A 19,380-nucleotide genomic window follows, 5' to 3' on the forward strand; every position below is an offset into this window, starting at 1 on the left:
TATCTGTCCAGTCCAATTCCAGTTGAGGATAAAGATCCAGAAGAAGGGAGGGCAGAAAGCTGGAGAGCAGATTGAGCAAACAGGACCACTTCTTCACTGCCTTCCTCCCAGTGCCAAGATGTACTTCACCACTAATTTAAATTACAGCACATCATTCTAATTTTGCATCTCTACCTATACACTTGTATCTACAAGTTTTTACACAACCATATCTCCTCTTTTGTGGGCACAAATGGCTACCATATTCCTGATTGGGCTGACATTATAAAATCGAGTTTTATTATATATTCTGAAATAATAACAACTCAGCCCTTAATTATTATTATTATTTGTGTCAGGAGCAACCCAAGAAGCTGCAAGTCACTTCTGGTGTGAGAGAATTGGCCATCTGCAAGAATGTTGCTCAGGAGATTCCCCAGATGTTTTACCATCCTGTGGGAGGCTTTTCTTATAACCCCACATGAGAAGCTGGAGCTGACAGACAGGAGCTCACCCAGCTGCCCAGATTTGAACCACCAACCTTTCGAGTTTACATTTTTTAAAAAAACTAATCAGACCAATTCAACACCATTTTCCAAAATGGCTAGAAGTTTGAGCATAGTACTATGACTCTGGAGACCAAGGCTTGAATCCTCTCTCAGCCATGAAAAGGTGACCTCACCTGAGTAACTCTCTCTCAGCCTCAGAGGCAGGCAAACTCTCCCTGAACAAACATCCCCAAGAAAACCCTATGATTAGTTAAATGTAGGGTTGCCATAAGTCTGAAATGCCTTGAAGACACACAACTACACCAACAATCCCTATCTATCCTTACAAACTGATGGCCACTCTCTCCTCTTCATAAACTTTTCAGCTGTGGCATTTTTCCACCAGCAAGGTGCCAGAGATAGACTTCCCCTCGTGTTTACTTCTTGTAGGGCATGTGTAAGTGGCACCATAGTTAAAGCAGCAGAGCATTCAGAATGTGGAGGAGTCTCTTTCTCTGGAGACTTTAAAGCAGAGGCTGGATGGAGTGCTCTGATTGGCTATTCCTCCATATGGCACAACTCTCTTGAGTCTGTGAACATTTGCCTACAGAACCCGACATCACACATGCCTGTTCCTATGGGGGGGGCGGGGGAGTGACTTATGTACAATGTTTTCAAAGGACCTCCATGACAGGACTCCTGCTTGACTCCTGCTTGAAGGATTGCGCTCCTTTAGTCCTTTGGGTTCCAAGCAAGGCGCCCTCCTTCCTTCACAAGTACCTTTCCAAGCCGGAGGGGAAGCTGGGCTGCCTCATGTAGGAGTTGTTGGGAGCCCCGAACTGGCCCAGTCCGTTGAGCTGGGAGGCGGCGAGGCCCAGCAGTTGCTCGGCGTGCTCGACGGAGGCCGGACCAGGCGCCCGGCTTTGGGGCAGCGCCAACCGGTTAGGGGCTCCGTACATCTGGGCTCCGGGGGGCGAGTAGGCGCCTTGGAGGTGCCCCGTCGGGGAAGCCGAGTAGGGGTAGCTCATACCCGGGGGTTGCCTGCTCAACAAGCCGGGGCTGACTTGCTGCGCTTGAAAGCAGACCTCAGCGTTGCCCATCATGCCCAGCTCTCCGTTTAAGGGGTGCCCAAGAGCCTCGGCGATTCCTCCCGTCGGGGAAGCTTGGAGGCCGCTTGCTATCTGTTGCTGGGAGCTGATGAGGCTGTCGATGCTGAACATGCGGGGAGGCATGGCAGGCGGGGCGCCCGGGTAGTGAGGCAAGGAAGGCAAGGGGGCGTTGTAAGTGGCGCCCCCTCCTCCCCCTCCCCCTGCTCCGGGGGAATAGAGGGGTCCTGGGTATCCCCCTCCTCCCCCTCCCCCTCCGCCCCCATTGCAAGGCCCAGGCCGGCCCCCCGGGTTGGGGGTGAAGGCGCTGGCGCTGTGGACATACCCCGGGTAGGTGGTGAGGTCGGTGCGCTTGAAGCGCTTCCGCCGTCGGAGGAAGGAGCCGTTGTCGAACATGTCCTCGGCCGCCGGGTCCAGGGTCCAGTAGTTGCCCTTGCCCGGGTGTCCCGGCTCGCGGGGGATCTTGACGAAGCAGTCGTTGAGCGTCAGGTTGTGCCGGATGGAGTTCTGCCACTTCTTGGGGTTCTCCCGGTAGAAGGGGAAGCGCTCCGTGATGAACTTGTAGATGCCGCCCAGCGTCAGGCGCCGCTCGGGGGCGTTGGCGATGGCCATGGCGATCAGGGCGATGTAGGAGTAGGGCGGCTTGCCCCGCTGCACCGGGCGCTTCCTCCGCCGCCCTCCCGAGGCACCCCCGACGGGGCAAGCAGGCGGAGGAGGAGGAGGGGGCGGAGGCGGAGGAGGGGGCTCCTCTTCGGCGGGCCTCTCCGCGGGGCTGCCCCGGGGCTCGGCTTTGATGGGCAGCGGCTCGGCTTTGGGGGGCGAGGCGGGGCTGGCCCCCTGGCTGGGCGAGTGGTGGAGGGAGTCGGCCGTCATGGTGCACATCCCCGGGAAGAAGGAGAAGCCGGCCAGATTCATAGGCGGGTCAACGGAGGCGCCCCCGGAGAAGGAGGCCGCGGGGAAGGAAGCTCCCGGGGTGGGCGCGGAGGAGCAGAATCCGGAGCGGGAGGGAGAGGGCAACGCTTTATACTGGGGCCCCGCCTGGCGCCACCCGCGGGCGGGCGACCCCCCGAGGCCCAAAGCCTGCCCTCTCGCCCGCCCACCGGGGTGGGGATGTGCCTCTCTTGTGTGTCCCTCCAACCACACGATGACGCTTCCTCGTGCTGCTCACCCCAAACAGAATCCCCTTCCCTTTCTGCGACAGGGAAAGTCCAGGCCATGCAGGAATCGGTTTAGCACCCCAAGGGGCTCAGGCTGCCCCATGCTGCACCCGGCCCCCAACCCTGAGGAGAGGTGGGCAAGGAATAGGTAAAGGTAAAGGTTTTCCCCTGACATTAAGTCCAACTCTGGGGGTTGGTACTCATCCATGTCTAAACCGAAGAGCCAGTTGTCCGTAGACACCTCCAAGGCCATGTGGCCGGCATTACTGCATGGAGCGCCCTTACGTTGCCTTCCCGCCCGAGTGGTACCTATTGATCTACTCACATTTGCATGTTTTTGAACTGCTAGGTTAGCAGAAGCTGAGGCTGACAGCGGAAGGGAGCAGCACCTATTGATCTACTTACATTTGCATGTTTTCGAACTGCTGGGTTGGCAGAAGCTGGGGCTGACAGCAGAAGCTCACGCCCACTCCCCAGTTTTGAACCTGCGACCTTTCGGTCAACAAGCTCAGCAGCTCAGTGGTTTAGCCCACTGCGCCATGAATAACATGAATTAATTATACAATTTGTGTATTTATTTACCCTATTTATACCCCGCCTTTCTCCACCCCAAGAGGGACTCGAGGCGGCTTATATATGGCAGTTATTCAAAGCCTTAAATGCATACCACGTTTATCTTAAAATCCACTGAATTAATATTAATACATATTAAAAATTTAAACATTACATTCAATATAAAAATCACGCCATTCAAAAATTGTAGTCTAAGGCCGTTAGGTAGTCATTGCAGAGTCGCCTGAGGGCTACTTCAGAACTGAATCCCATAAAACGATTTGTGGGTTTTGTAAATTTTAGTATATATATATTACTCCCAATTAGACATTAAAATGCTGGTCGCTGCTTAATCTTTGGTGGAGTTCCGGGTTCAAAGCCCGCCTCCAGCCACGGAAACGCACTGGGTGGCCTCGAGTCAGTCACACACTCTCAGCCTCAGAAGAAAACAAGGCTAAACCTCCTCTGGACAAACGTTGGCAAGATAACCCGATGTCAGAGTCCTCCTAAATCGGAAAAAGCCTCGGAAGGCACACAACAACAAAGGATTACCTTAGGATGGGATTCGACAAAATGCACTGAACAGTTGCTTAATAATGTGAGTACAATTAAGATCTAATTAATACCAGCCTAATCGTGTAAAACGGGCTGTTATAAACCGTTTCAGAATACTCGGAAGCAAGTCCTTTGACGTGGGGTTTTCTCGAAGGATTGGGCTCGCAGTCCTGACATTATTATAGAAGAAAGAACAGAGCGACCATCAGACACGTGTTCCTCAAAGAATAAACCCTACAGAAATCAATAGGATTCTTCATCTACACAAATTAGCTTACGACTCCTTATGATACCACTTTAAGCGCTCGGGTGACCTCATCACACTAGAGAATGACTCCACTTTAAATCCCTTTCCTTCCTCCTGCAGAATTCTGGGGTTTGTAGTTTAGTGAGGCTGCGAAAGGCTCCTCCCTAAACTACAAACCCCAGAATTTAGATCTATCCTAACGCAGTTTCAAACCGGTCTTGAGTGCCGATGGTTGTTTAGGAAATCCTGAAACCAGTTTGAGGGCTGGATGGTCATTACGCCACATTATGCACGGATGCGCATCAAGGCAGCCTCGAACTACGTTAAAATGGTCAGTGTAGATGAGGCGTTTGTCACACCGACTTGAACTTTTGGGTCTAGAATCATAGAGTTGGAAGAGATCTCATGGGTCGGCCATCCAATCCAACCCTTTGCCAAGAAGCAGGAAAATTGCATTCAAAGCACCCCTGACAGATGGCCATCCAGCCTCTGTTTAAAAGTTTCCAAAGAAGAAGCCTCCACTACACTCCGGGACAGAGAGTTCCACTGCTGAATGGCTCTCACAGTCAGGAAGTTCTTCCTAATGTTCAGGTGGAATCTCCTTTCCCTGTAGTTTGAAGTCATTGTTCTGCCTCCTAGTCTCCAGAGAAGCAGAAAACAACTTCGCTCCCTCCTCCCTATGACTTCCTCTCACGTATTTATACATGGTCCTCGTCATGTCTCCTCTCAGCCTTCTCTTCTTCAGGCTAAACATGCCCAGCTCTTTAAGCCGCTCCTCATAGGGCTTGTTCTCCGGACCCTTGACCATTTTAGTCACCCTTCTCTGGACACATTCCAGCTTGTTAATGTCTCTCTTCAATTGTGGTGCCCAGAATTGGATGCAATATTCCAGGTGTGGTCTATGTATCTCCGATGTGGTCCTTTCCAATCGCAATCCAGTGCGCTAAATCCCACTGACAGCCCAGCATTCCCACTTGCAGGGCGAACGCCATTCAACTTGTCTTTCTTCTACTTACATCTCGATGGTGTGAAGTCTCCTTACGTGTTCCCCGAACCACAACGTGTATTTCAGAGGCAGGAACTGGAGAAACCACCTCTAGGGTTTCCTTGCTTAAGAAAACCCTCTGAAATTAATGGGGTCTCCTTAAACCGACAGGAGACTCGGAGGCACACGCAAACCAACCCATAAACCTATTCATGTTCCTATTTCTGGGCAGCAATGTTTTGCTCACCAGCTGAGGACGAGAATAGAGATGCCACCCCAGTGAGCACTGTTAGGAGGGCTAAATGAAAAGTAATGCCTCCACCTTCGTAACTTTTCAACACAAGGCAGTACTGGTATGCGGCAGGTACTGGCTTGTTCATTAGACTCTCCTCTACAGTTCCATTTTGGCGGGAAGCCTTAGCATTGAACAGCTGTGTTGTTAAAGTGTGAAGTATGGAACCCTGCGAAGGTCGGTCAATGCGGCTTAAGCGACTTAAGCATGCAGTCATTGAATTCTTGGCAGCAGAAGATGTCACCCGAAAGCGATTCATCAGAGAATGCAAGCTGTTTGGTGATTGTGTTGATGTTAGTACTGTGTCTCACAGGTATGTAAGGGGGGGGAGGGGGGTTCATACAGCCCAGAAAACTCACAGCAACCTAGTGGCCATGAAAGCCTTCAACAACTCAATTAGGGTGCTGTTTTATCAGACTGTCCACAAGGAGGAGGAGGAGGAGGAGGAGGAGGAGGAGGCCCAAATGAAAATCATGGAGGTTTACCAAACAGAAATGTGAGTGGTTGGTGTATACTAAAATTTAGGGAAGAAGGTTAGAGTCTTATTCAACCTTTAAGATTTATCCTCTTCTTTCGAAGTGCGAAACATCTTGCAACCTCCAGAAGTAAATGCCAGGTGTTTCAACTGAAATGAATAATCTTGAGTGCCAGTTCTGGATGAAAGGCAGGGTATAAATGAAGGTGTCTCTACATGTGGTTCATGGTGACCTCATGAATGGGAGATCTCCAAAACTCGCCCTTTTATCAACAGCATTGCTCTGGTCTTGCAGACCATGGGCTTCCTTGATTGAAGCTATCCATCCAGAAGGTGGTCCTTATTGGGGATAATGGATCATGAACTGTTAGGATCACAATCGAATGGGGCAGCAGAGTTTATTTGGTGATAGATGATTGCTGGACATGTAGATATTTTGTTTCTGTTTGATGTTTTCAGCACAATGAGGCAAGCAGACTTCTTTTAAAGATAACAAGTTTTGTTTACTAAAAACTGCAAGTATTTAAAGATACAAACACATTTCTTGTCAAGGTTAAAAACTTCAGTAAGGTTTCAGAGAGTTTGTATCTTGAACTCATAATATTTAACAGTTTCTTCATAAAGTATGTTGCTTTATATAGCTCTCTTCGCAGTGGGTTACAGCATTGAGCTGCTGACCTTGCTGACCGAAAGGTCACAAGTTTGAATCCGAGAAGTGGAGTTACCTCCCACTGTTAGCCCCAGCTTCTGCCAAACCAGCAGTTTGAAAACATGCAAATGTAAGTAGATGAACAGGCACCACTCCAGCTCCATGCTGGCCACATGACCTTGAAGGTATCTATGGACAACACTGGCTCTTTGGCTTAAAATGGAGATGAGCACCAACCCCCAGAGTTGGAAACAACTGGACTTAATGTCAGGGGAAAACCTTTACCTTACCTTTCAAATAAAACACTAGCCTCAACAGTTTCTAACTTCCTAACATTTATTTAATTATTTAGTATATTTGTATACCGCCCCTCTCAGCCTTCCGGCAACTCAAGGTGGTTTACAAGGCAAAATTCAATGCCACCAAGAACACAATTACAATATAAAAGTCAACATCAATAAAACCATAACATTAATAAAACATAATTCAATAAATACTCATTAAAACAATGTCCAGTCTCATCATGTAGTTATTCCGTTCTTATGTCCGTTACTCAGTATTCGCAAATGCCTACTCAAATTGCCTTGTCTTAAGATTCTTCCGAAATGCTAGGAGCGAAGAAGCTGATGTGATCTCCCTAGGAAGGGCGTTCCATAGCCGAGGGGCCACCATTAAGAAGGCCCTGTCTCTCGTCCCCGCCAGCCGTGCTTGTGATGATGGTGGGACCAAAAGCAGGGCCTCTCCAGATGATTTTAAAGTCCTCGAAGGTTCATAAGGGGAGATTCTGCAATCTGACAGACTTCTATACTCAAGCGTATTCCTCAGCCAACATTCCCTGTCAACCTGTTTAAACCTGAACATTCTAAAGTGTCACTGAGTCAGTCACATGACCAGCATCCCCTCCCACTGCCTTAGGTATATAGAGGCAAGGAAACTGAAAATCAAATAAAACATGTACTTCAGGTTATAAAATGACACATTACAAAACAGACAATCATCATATAGAGGAGGCTTGAGAAGGTTGCTGCCTCCAACAGTTCTCCTCTTTTCCTACTGACTTCTACTTACCAAGCACCATGGACTTTTTAAATGAGTCAATAGAAATGGCTTCTTATGAAAGTATGACATTTTTTTTTTGTCGTGTCAGGAGCGACTTGAGAAACTGCAAGTTGCTTCTGGTGTGAGAGAATTGGCCGTCTGCAAGGACGTTGCCCAGGGGACGCCCAGATGATTTGATGTTTTTATCACCCTTGTGGGAGGCTTCTCTCATGTCCCCGTATGAGGAGCTGGAGCTGATAGAGCGAGCTCATCCGCCTCTCCCTGGATTCGAACCTGCGACCTGTCAGTCTTCAGTCCTGCCGGCACAGGGGTTTAACCCACTGCGCCACCGGGGGCTCCTAATGCATGACAATGTTAATTTAGTAATCTTGGCTTTTGGAGAGAGTCCTGGCTTTATTTTATTCTTTGATCCATCCATATGTCATTTTGTCAGTCATGGGTGTCAGCACAAGTCTTTTCCACTGCAGTTCAAATGAGCTGATCCTTTTCCTATCACTTTTCTTCATTGTCCAGCTTTCACAATCATACATAGACTATTTGAGGATATATCTTAACACTTGAGGATCATGTCTAGTTCTTTTATAACTGCCCTTCATAGTTCAAGGGTGCATCTATACTGTAGAATTTGTGCAGTTTGATACTACTGGAACTACCATGGCTGAGTGCTATAAAATCCCGAAATCTGGTTGAGAATCTATATAAATAAAAATGTAATGTTCATTTGTGGGATTAAAATAACTCAAAAACCACTGGACGAATTGCCCCCAAATTTTGCCACAAGACACCTACTAACCCAAGGAGTGATCATCACTAAAAAATTGATTTTGTCATTTGGAAATCCTGGGATTTATAGTTCACCTACAATCAAAGACCATTTCGAACTCCTCCACTGATGGAATTGGACCAAACTTCCAACACAGAACTCCCATGACCAAAAGAAAATACTGGAAGGGTTTGGTGGGCATTAACCTTGAGTTTGAGAGTTGTAGTTCACCTACATTTAGAGAGCACTCAACAATGAAGGTTCTAGACCAAACTTGCCACAAATACTCCATATTCCCAAATATGAACACAGATAGAGTTTGGGGGAAATAGACTTTGAGATTTGGGAGTTGTGGTTGCTGGAATTTATAGTTCACCTACAATCAAAGAGCATTCTGAACCCCATGAATGACAGAATTGGGGCAAACTTCTCACACAGAACCCCCATTGCCAACAGAAAATACTTGTCACCCAGTCCACCTCCCTTCACCAGGGCAAGAAAACGTAATCAAAGCCCTCCTGACAAAGAGCCATCCAGCCATGGATATAGATAGATATATATGATTGACACACACACATAGTATCATAGATTTGAAAGCGACCCCTAAAGAAGGACAATGATATGTTGCATGTTCCAGAGTAGGCAAACCAGACTATCTCTACATCAACACTGACAAAAACACAAGAAATACTGTTTACCCACAAGCATAAAGAAATAACATATATTAGAAACCAGTACTTTCTCATTACTTTATTTTCCAGATCACCAGACTGGGCCACAGCAATGCTTGGCAGGGGGACGGCTAGTTCTTAATACCCGCCCCCCCCCCCCCAACTGCATAATCCTGCCTAAATTCCATAAACCATTTACGTGGCCCTCCAACTGCTTGAGTCTCCAACTCTCAGAATCCCTGACCATTAGACATGCTGGCTAGAGCTTCTGGGACTGGGGGATGCAAACAGCAGGAGGGAAGATGCCTGCTGTAAATGTATCAGATCCCATCTGATCTTGGAATCTAAGTAGGGTCAGCCCTTGTTAGTAATTGGCTGGGAGATCTCCAATAAATATCAGGTTTTGTAGTAGATTATATTTCAGAGAAAGGCACTGGCAAAGCCACCTCTCAATATCCCTTGACTAATAAAATCCTATGAAATGTGTAGGTTGATAATGCCATAAGTATTTTTTTTATTTATTTATTTGGGGTGCTTCTACCCCGCCCTTCTCAACCCCCTAGGGGGGACTCAGGGCGGCTTACAAAAGGCACAATTCGGTGCCTAACAATTACAACATACAATGCAATATACAATACACAAATTTACCACATAATATCACAGTTATAACTAATTAAAACAATCAGACAATATACTAGCAGCAATAAAAACCAAATCCAAGTCCGTAAACTATTTAGCATTGTCATTATCCTTTCCTACTCTGGTCATTATTGGTTGTCTTTGTCCCGCTGCCAGCTTACCTGAAGGCCTGGTCCCACATCCAGGTTTTTAGCTTCTTCTTGAAGGAGAGGAGGGATGTTGATGTCCTAATTTCCCCGGGGAGTGCATTCCACAGGCGAGGGGCCACCACCGAGAAGGCCCTGTCCCTCATCCCCACCAGTCTCGCTTGCGATAAAGGTGGGGTCGAGAGCAGGGCCCCCTCAGCAGATCTCAAACTCCGAGGTGGGACGTAGAAGGAGATACGTTCGGACAGGTATGCTGGGCCGGAGCCGTAAAGGGTTTTGTAGGTCAAAACCAGCACTTTGAATTGTAGTAGACCAGCACTTGAAAGAACCTATACACACACACAAACCGCAGATCTCAGTGTTTGTGTATGATGTTGTCAAGGCTGTTAAAATGAGATAAATGGGCCCCTGGTGAGGGTTTCCCCACTCTTTTTTCCACTTTCTCTCAAAAAACGCCCATTCTTGCTAGATGTCTGAATGTATTGCTTCCAAAGGATTTCACTCCTTCTTTTCTTTTTTTTCTTTGCTGACCAAAATTCGTAGGTTTGAATCCGGGGAGCAGTGTGAGCTCCTACTATTAGTCCCAGCTTCTGCCAACCTAGCAGTTCAAAAACATGCAAATGTGAGTAGATCAATAGGTACCACTCTGGTAGGAAGGTAACGGCGCTCCATGCAGCTTAGAAATGGAGATGAGCACCAATCCTCAGAGTCAGACATGACTGGACTTAATGTCAGGGGAAAACCTTTACCTTTACCTTTTTTTTTTTCCTGTGCTACCCAAGGACTGACCTCCCTCCCCCCATTTCTGGAGTCTTGTATATTAACTTCCACGTGCCTACATTGCTACTTCAGAGCTGATGGTTTTTCTCTACAAATTGAAAGTAAAAAAAATTGAGAGAAGTTTGAGTTGTCTTTCTCCTAGAACAGGCCACCCTTTAGAGCAGGGCTGTCAAACTCATTTTCACCAAGGGCCACATTAGCCTTTTGGGTGCCTTCAAAGGGACAACTGTAATTGTAAGACTGTATACATGTAACTATGTTGCTCTGGTATTGAAAGCCCCATGGGCCACACAAAATTATGTGGTAGGCTAGATTCGGCCCATGGGCATCGCATTTGATACATGTGCTTTAGAGCAAAGGAGGCTGTTTCCTGTCGTATAAACTGTAATGCATCCAGAAAACCAATACTAGATGGTGCTATGGATTCATAAATATGCTGAAGTCAGTGCAGATCCAATGGTACTCTATTCAGAATATATACTGTACCAGTAAATTTGTTCTTGAAATGCTCAGAGATTATTTGAAAAGATGTATAGTGGCATGTGTCCAACACATTTTTTCAAAATAGGTGGAAATATTTTTTAAAAAAAACTATTCCCCTTGATACAGTAAGTGTGTGAGAGCAAAAAGTTGGCACAGTCTCCATAAATAAGATTTCTTTCCCCAAATTAAAATTTCTTCTGAAATTTCAAGCATTGTACTTAGAAAGAATTTTCAGGGGAATGTGAACTCAGACAACAGAAGAGTTCAGAGTGTGAACAATTTCCAACGGCTCACTTGTTGCAGTGCTAGAAATTTAGGGAATGAAGAAAAAATTAATCAGGAATTCAGAATTCGTATTATGACAGGCAACCTCCTTAGACACATTCCTGCTTTCTCTGTATACAATATTTCCTCTTTCTACTGCAGATTATGATTCTTTTCACAAAAACATTTTCAGTTCAAGAAAACTGGAAAGTTAACAAAATACAGCAACGTTGTGGACTATAACCAATAATATTTTGGGTAAGATAAGTGTGACAAGGCTACATTTTAAAAGAATATAATCGGTGAAAGTCATATTCTGACCATTTTCAAAAGTTACTTTCAAGAGCAGTTCGAAAACATTTTGAGAAGAGGTTTCCAAATGCTATGCCATTCACTGATCAGTCCTAAGGATCTGCAACTCAAGCCCCATCTATACTGCCATATAATGCAGTTTCAGGATGCAGTTTAACCACATTGAACTGCATGATATAGAAGTGTAGACTCATATAACCCAGTTCAATGCAATTAAACTGCATTCTGAAACTACATAAAATAGCAGTGTAGATGAGGCCCCACATTCCAAAAAGCAACAGAAAGTAATAGAAAACTAAAGCCTAATAGTGTAACAAGTAATCCAAAAAGATAACTTCTCCATCATTTTCAGGAGTAATAGTACCAAGTTACTTTTAAACATTTTGTGTGTGTGTGTCAGGAGTGACATGAGAAACTGCAAGTTGCTTCTGGTGTGAGAGAATTGGCAATCTGCAAGAACATTGCCAGGGTACGCCCAGATGTTTTTGATGTTTTACCATCCTTATGGAAGGCTTCTCTCATGCCCCACATGGGGAGCTGGAGCTGACAGAGGGAGCTCATCTGCACTCTCCCCAGATTCAAACCTCCGACCAGTGTGGGGGGAAAAAGTATTTTTCTAACAAATATGAGGCAATGCAAAGAGGATACATCCATGTGAAAAAATCTAGTATTTTGCACATCTGAACAGTGGCCTTGAGAAATAGATTACTTGCCATTGTTTCCGAGGTGAAGAACTGAAGCTGAAAAGTTAGTATCGTTATCAGGAAGGAGCCACAACTACAGAGCCGAGGCCATCCTTGGCATCCCAGATATTCCTAGGTTTGACCCCAATGTCTTTAAGAAGCATTCTGAATTATTGGTTTGAAAGAGGTCAGTGAAGCCTGATAGACCAAAATGTTCTTCTAAGACAGCTTCCTTTCCATACCAAGAAACAGAATTCAATACCTTCAACCAGGACAATCTCTACTTGTACTTGATATGCTAGTATTGTACCCTTATCTGTTAGCTTAGCCTATGGTAAAGCTTCCAGGTACTTAAGCTATTAAGTAAGATATCTTGTCTAATTTCTCCACCTAATTTTCTTGACAGTAGCAATATAGTTCATTTGTAACAAGAGGGACTTTTCCTGCCCCTCAGGGCTTGGAAAATCTGGATGTCAGGGTACATTTCCTTCCCTGTCTCAGATTTTAAATGTCCTCAGGCCTGCAGCTAGTAGTTTGAAGGTCCTGTTGAAATTGTTCACTGATTTAGAAAGCCCACCTATCCGGCTAGGTGTCCCCATTGCTCTGTTTCCAATTATGAAGCAGCAAGAATTGCATGGGGAAATTCATTGGCATCAAACAAATTTCCTGAGATAAGATTTGGATTTGCTTGACTCCTTGAAAGACTGATGGATCTGTTCAAATGAGATTGGAAATAAGTTGAAATGTCTCCAACTTCCATTATTGATCCATACCACAATGATTGGCTACAGAAGGTTGTATGTTTCCAAAAGAGAAGTTTTGTCTCTTTTGATCCAAAAGGGGTATAATGACAGTGGTCATTTCTTGGAAGAAAAACCAAAATATACAAATTTGCTTATTTATTACAAGGAAAGTTATCAATCTCTTTATATCAATGATAGTAAATACTTTTGTGCAGATGGGTTAGGATGCCCTCTGGAAATGAGATGGCTTTACAAAATTCAAAATGTTAGCATTCAGATCTGAACAGCAAAAGCTGTTTCTGAATTTTGACATTCCAATTATTGAATTAAAGTTTGATGACAAAGTCTGCACATTTGTGCATTGTTTTCATCTTGCCTTTCTGACTGGCCAGGTGAAGCTAATACAAAGTGTACTTAATTATATTGCAGGTTGTTTATTGACAATAATTACTAATGTCAGCTCCTTGGTAAGTTTAAGATATTAGTAGCCATTGCTATCAAATCTGATTGAATAGGTTACGCATTTCAACTGCTGTTTGTCTATTTTTAGATGCTGCCAAATATTAGATGCCACAATAGTGCAGCTTTGAAAAGTCATTTTGGGCATTACAATACCCAGAATTTGCAAGTCCATGCAGATTGTAGTTCAAAAGACTATGCAGTACTTAACAAGCATTAACAAAGGGCCTTTTCACACAGCCATATAACCCAGAATATCAAGGTAGAAAACCCCACAATATCTGCTTTGAACTGGGTTATCTGAGTCCACAATGTCATATATTCCAGTTCAAAGCAAATAATGTGGGATTTTATTCAGCTGTGTGGAAGAGACCAAAGACTCTCTGACAAAAATGTTTCTTTTTATCAAGCCTTTACATCCGCCAATCCCATCATCCCTTCTTCTCCTTTCTTTAGCTGAAAGATTGTGTTTTTTAGCAGCATCAGCACTGGAAAATGATGAAAGAGGACTGAAAGAAATGGACCTTTAGTATCAGTGTACTAGCATGTCTGCAGCAAACAAAGCAACAAGCCAGAGATTCTTAAAGTGTAATCCGCAGAATCCTTGGGGCTCCATAAAGCATACTGAGGGGGGGGGGGGGTCCGTGCAGTAAAAGTATGATAGCTGGGACCCAGTGTTGCTAGCACTACACTGTTTCTGCAACGGTGGTTGGGGTACACTGGTTGTGCAACGTGGGTCACAAACTGGAGGGCATTGCCCAACACATGTCTGCAAAGAACTCATTGGCAGCTCGGTTGTGCGAAACCGCTCAATAAACTGGATTTGATTAATTTCTCATCACTCCTCATATGTCTCCCCTCCTTTTTATCCTTCCTTCCAATGCAACTACGAACTATCTTCCCAACTCTGTCACACCTGCGTCTCTCACTCCACCCACTCTCTCACCCATGTGGTCACCCACGTGTTCCCTTCCCTCACTCACAACCACCGTTGCGCTATCAGAGTAGCACTAGCAGCACTGGGTCCCAGCTATCATACTTTTACCTTCCATGCTTCCCTGCTTTCCTTCTCCTCCTCTTTCCCTCCCTCTCCTGCTCCCCCCTCCCCCTCCAAGTTTTCCCTCCTCTTTCCTGCTTCTCCCATTCCCCTCACCTTCCTTGCTGCCAAAGGCCTTTTTTCTCTGCTTTCCTCACTGCTCGGGTCCTTTCCTCCTCCACCCGCCTTGCTTGCTTCCAAAACCCCATTTTCTTCTATTGCTCAAGAGCTGCTTTGATTGTGCTTTTCTGGCATGGCAGAAGAGAATTGAACTGAATAACCCCTGGGGTTTCTGCTATTATTATTATTATTATTATTATTATTATTATTATTATTATTAAGATTGGGTGGCCATCTGTTGGGAGTGCTTTGATTGTGCTTTTCTTGCATGGCAGAAGGAGGTTGTACCGGATGGCCCCTGAGGTCTTCTACTGAAATGCTGTTTAAGATTATGTTGGTTAAAATTGTTCTTCATTTTAAATGTTATATTGTTCCTTCTTACTTACTCCCTTTCTTTTTCCCCACTACAAACAAGATATGTGCAATGTACATAGGAATTTGTTCATTTTAAAAAAAATCACACAAAGACTCTCCATCTATCTGCTACTGCCTGGCCTGTCTGTCAATTTTTAAAGTACATGCCTGATATAATATACATATAATATAAACCATATAAAAACAATAAAAATACAGCCCTCAGAGTCTCATTACTAAAATCATTTTCCAGTCACATCGTCCAGTTGTTCCATGGATCTAAATTAGCCTGTTACACTGCATTTGCAAATGCTTGCTGATCTAGTTTCCCTAGGGAGGCCGTTCCATAGCCAAGGGGCCACTGCTGAGAAGGCCCTGTATCTTGTTCCTGTCAATCGCATCTGCGAGGGAGGCGGAACCAAGAGCAGGGCCTCCACAGATGATCATCACCAGTTACACTCAACGTATTTTTAAAAGCACAGATCAACAGGTCTACCCACCAAAACAAAAATTTTATTTATTTATTTATTTATTTATTTATTGTGTCATCCGCAACCAGAACATTGTATTACATTTCTAACAGAACAAAACAAACAGATTAAAAAAACAACACAAATTTTGCAAACTTGGTAGTTGATTAAATGTCCTTTGACCAGTATCTGGCCACTTGGAGTGCCTCTGGTGTTGCCGCAAGAAGGTCCTCCATCGTGCATGTGGCAGGGCTCAGGTTGCATTGCAGCAGGTGGTCAGTGGTTTGCTCTTCTCCACACATGTCGTGGATTCAACTTTGTGGCCCCATTTCAAAACAAAAATCATAATGAGAAAATCCTGTAAGCAGTTTAGAAGAAGCTTTCTAGCTGGTTCAAGTTTTTATTTATGCAAGGTGCATCTGTTTTGCATATGCGTATTTTAGTTTTGAAGAAAATGATTGCTGAAATATGTCAAACTCCAACCCCCCCCCCCCCCCCAATGTCTACTTCTTTCATTAGGAAGGTTGAGTACCACTGCTTTAGACTTCTAAATGGACCGGATCTCCCACAATAACTGGTTGAGACTTTGGGGAATTGAATTCCCAAATGTCTGGACAGCCAATGTCTTCCCTGCTTTGGGCTAGACAGTGGAGTTCTCTAAACTGTTGAATCAGACTGTGGTTTGAAGAAATTGGGGATATGCAGAGCTGAGTCATGGTCTGATGGGGCCTGAGTGAAGTTGATTTGGTGTCGTCAGGCTTACCTTGCAGCAGTAGTCCAGGAATTTGAATACCACACAGTGTTCCCGACGCAGTGTCACTCCTGACAGTGAATAATGAAAAATGCAGAAGGACATAAAGCCCACTAATAAAGATAACAGAAATAAAAACCAAGGTGGGATATATAACATCAAATAAACAAATAAATGGATTCTATAAACGCTTTGCAGGTGAGGAAGTAACAAGTTTTACATCTCGAAAAATAAAAATCAAGAGATTACAACTGTTGAGTTACGGAAATGTTGAGCTTTATTTAAATATCATGAAATCTGAACTGCATATTTGTTTTAAACTGATTATAGCTATTATAGAACAATTTGCTATATGTTGACCGTTCTTGTTCTTTTCTCTTTTACTAATTTATTTTAATAAAGTAACTTTAAATAACCAAATTTAATGTAACACTTTTAGTAAATCATGCCAAAAAACTACATAATAATTATATGGGTCAGTGTCTATGTAAAATAAAACTACATGAATGCTATACAAAATCTATTTTATAATTTATAAATAATTTCAAAAAATATACTATTAATTGCATAGAATCTAGTTTTCTTATCTTTTAAGCCAGCCTCACAGTGCGCATAGCTTGTTCAAAAGTTATAAAGCTATTGAAAATCATTATTACAAGATTTTAAAACTTAAATTTTGAAGACCCAGTTTCAAATTCTTGCTCAGCATTGTAAGCAATGGGACTACTCGCTGCCTCTCTGTTAAATCAACCTCACAGTATAGTTAATAATAATAATAATAATAATAATAATTATTATTATTATTATTATTATTTGTGTCAGGAGCAACTTGAGAAACTGCAAGTTGCTACTGGTGTGAGAGAATTGGCCGTCTGCAAGGGCATTGCCCAGGGGATGCCCGGATGTTTTGATGTTTTACCATCTTTGTTGGAGGCTTCTCTCATGTCCCCACATGGTGAGCTGCAACTGACAGAGGGAGCTCAACCCACTCTCCCTGGATTCAAACCTGCGACCTGTTGGTCTTCAGTCCTGCTGGCACAAGGGTTGAACCCATTGCACCATCGGGGCAATAATAATAATAGTGTAACAATAGTAACACACTAGGTTTATATTCCACCCTTCTCCTCTAGGCGACTCAGAGTGGATTATAGCATTTACATACATAGACAAACATTCAGTGCCTTTACAATAATACACAATGATGCACAAACAAAGGCAGAGGCTTATCCTTTCATTTCTGGCTTCTGGAAATGAAAGGAAAAGGCTCTGGGTAGGTGCTTTCTCCATTTTCAAACTTGCACCACAACCACTGCACCACCGTGGCTCCATGTTAGGAGCATAAAGTTTGTGGGGGGTGTATATTCATGGCGTCATGGAGAAATAGTAGCAGATAAGAATCTATATACATAATAAAAGTGAAAATGTATATGTGTGTATGTGGCGGAGGTGGAGTCCACTTACACAGACAGTCTCCCACCTCTATAAACACCTTTAACCCACAGTGCTGAGGAGCCACCAAAAGCCCCCCCTCCAAGAACATTTCAGGTTATAGCGAGTGCCATGAACATGTCTCCCAACACCTGCCAATCTCCTCCCCAAACATCCCAGGATTCCTTTCTCTCTCCATGAGTGTGGAATTTGCATGACCCCACCCACTATCTCTCCCACATTTCAGGTTATAGGGGACACCATGAATATGTAGCCCAACCCTTGCCAATGTGCTCCTCAAACACCATATTGCTCCCACCCAAGTGAAGGCTTTCATTCCAGGACAATTTCATCCTAGAGGTTCTGTTTTTTTCTCCAGAATGGGCATCCCAGGGTTCCTTATGCTTAACAGCGGTAGAGTGAATACACAATTGAAATCTGAAGTAGAGGGCCATACAATATGACTCCCATATTTGTGGAACCAGAATATATGTTTTAATTTATCAATGGTTTCAGTTATTTCCCCAGGGCCTCCTGTTGTAGGTGTGCCCTCTATCATTTGTCCCATTGAAAATAGTAGAATTATCTATTTTCCATGTGAATTCTGTGTATGTATCCCCAATGGATACAAAGCATGAACAAGAACTTCACAAAAGAAGAGAGGAAGAGTCATGCTTTTGAGGAAACTTATCAAAGAAGAAAGAGGTCTTTGTAGCAATAGGAATCAAAACTGGGGAAAGCTATTTGTTGGACTACAAGCCCCAGAATCCACCAATCAACCATGGCTACTGGGAGTTATAGGATAAACACCAAGGTTCCAAGCTTTGCTTAAAAGTGACAAGTCTGGTGATATGAAATGGAGCTGATAGAGTCAGCATTGATTCGGAGCCTTTGACTATTTTACCTAAGATGATAAAATCATCATACATGACCTTTGGTTTTCTCTTCTGAAAAAAAAACTCAGAAAGATTACAAGCATAATCAAGTGTTTTTATTATTCTATGTAAATCATTAGAATATTTTTTGCTGGTTGTGCCTTATTTCATATGCTAATAGGGACAATTCTTTTTACAGAGTCTTTCATGATCATTTCAATTCTGATTTGAAAATAGATAGAAGAGATCAGAGTTTGGAAAAAGTTTCTCTTTATACTTCAGAGTTTACTTTTTATTATCCTTGGATCCCCCATAAACCATCAACAGAGGCTGAAGGGTGGCTGAGAACTTCATTTGTAGGAATTTGACAAAACCAAAAGAAGTCCTTCTACTGTCAGGTCTTGGGGGAAAAAATCTGGACTATAATCCCCAGAAACCCCCAGCCAAAACCAGGCAATAATTTCAAGTTTTGGGATAGTTAGACCAGGCATCACACATGGGAGCATAGCAACAGAATAAAAACAACAACAACAACAAAAACAACAACATCAACTTTATTTTTATACCCTGCCTCCATCTCCCCGGAATGGACTCAGGGCGGCTTACAAAGGGAATTCAGATTAAAACACAGCACAATAAAATAAAATCAAAAACAACACATCAGTTATCCATATCACAATCACAAAGCAAACATCATAAAAACAATATTATGGCTGAGTTTGGAGGGCTCAGAGTTTGTGCAGTAGTTCCTAAATAGAGCCAAGGGAAAGTACAAAATTCAATAAGGCCGGGCTGGGAAGATTACATGAAAGAGGGCCAAACTAAAGTGCAGGAGCTATGGTAAGATCAGGCCAATTCT

At 43.9% G+C, this 19,380-nt stretch overlaps 1 protein-coding gene across 1 annotated transcript; it reads right to left on the bottom strand.

The window, feature by feature from the left end:
- Nucleotides 1–1,237: 1,237 nt before the first annotated feature.
- FOXE3 (forkhead box E3) lies at nt 1,238–2,446 on the bottom strand. The gene has a single exon (XM_060772645.2). It carries the CDS (start codon nt 2,444–2,446, stop codon nt 1,238–1,240), a length of 1,209 nt encoding a protein of 402 aa, XP_060628628.2.
- Nucleotides 2,447–19,380: the final 16,934 nt, after the last annotated feature.

Source organism: Anolis sagrei, chromosome 4 (genome assembly GCF_037176765.1).
Source record: "Anolis sagrei isolate rAnoSag1 chromosome 4, rAnoSag1.mat, whole genome shotgun sequence".
In the NCBI taxonomy this organism is placed as follows: Eukaryota; Metazoa; Chordata; class Lepidosauria; order Squamata; family Dactyloidae; genus Anolis; species Anolis sagrei.

What these genes read in the sequence shown, in the direction of transcription:
- FOXE3 (XM_060772645.2), bottom strand. Translation starts at nt 2,446, where the DNA reads ATGACGGCCGACTCCCTCCACCACTCGCCCAGCCAGGGGGCCAGCCCC.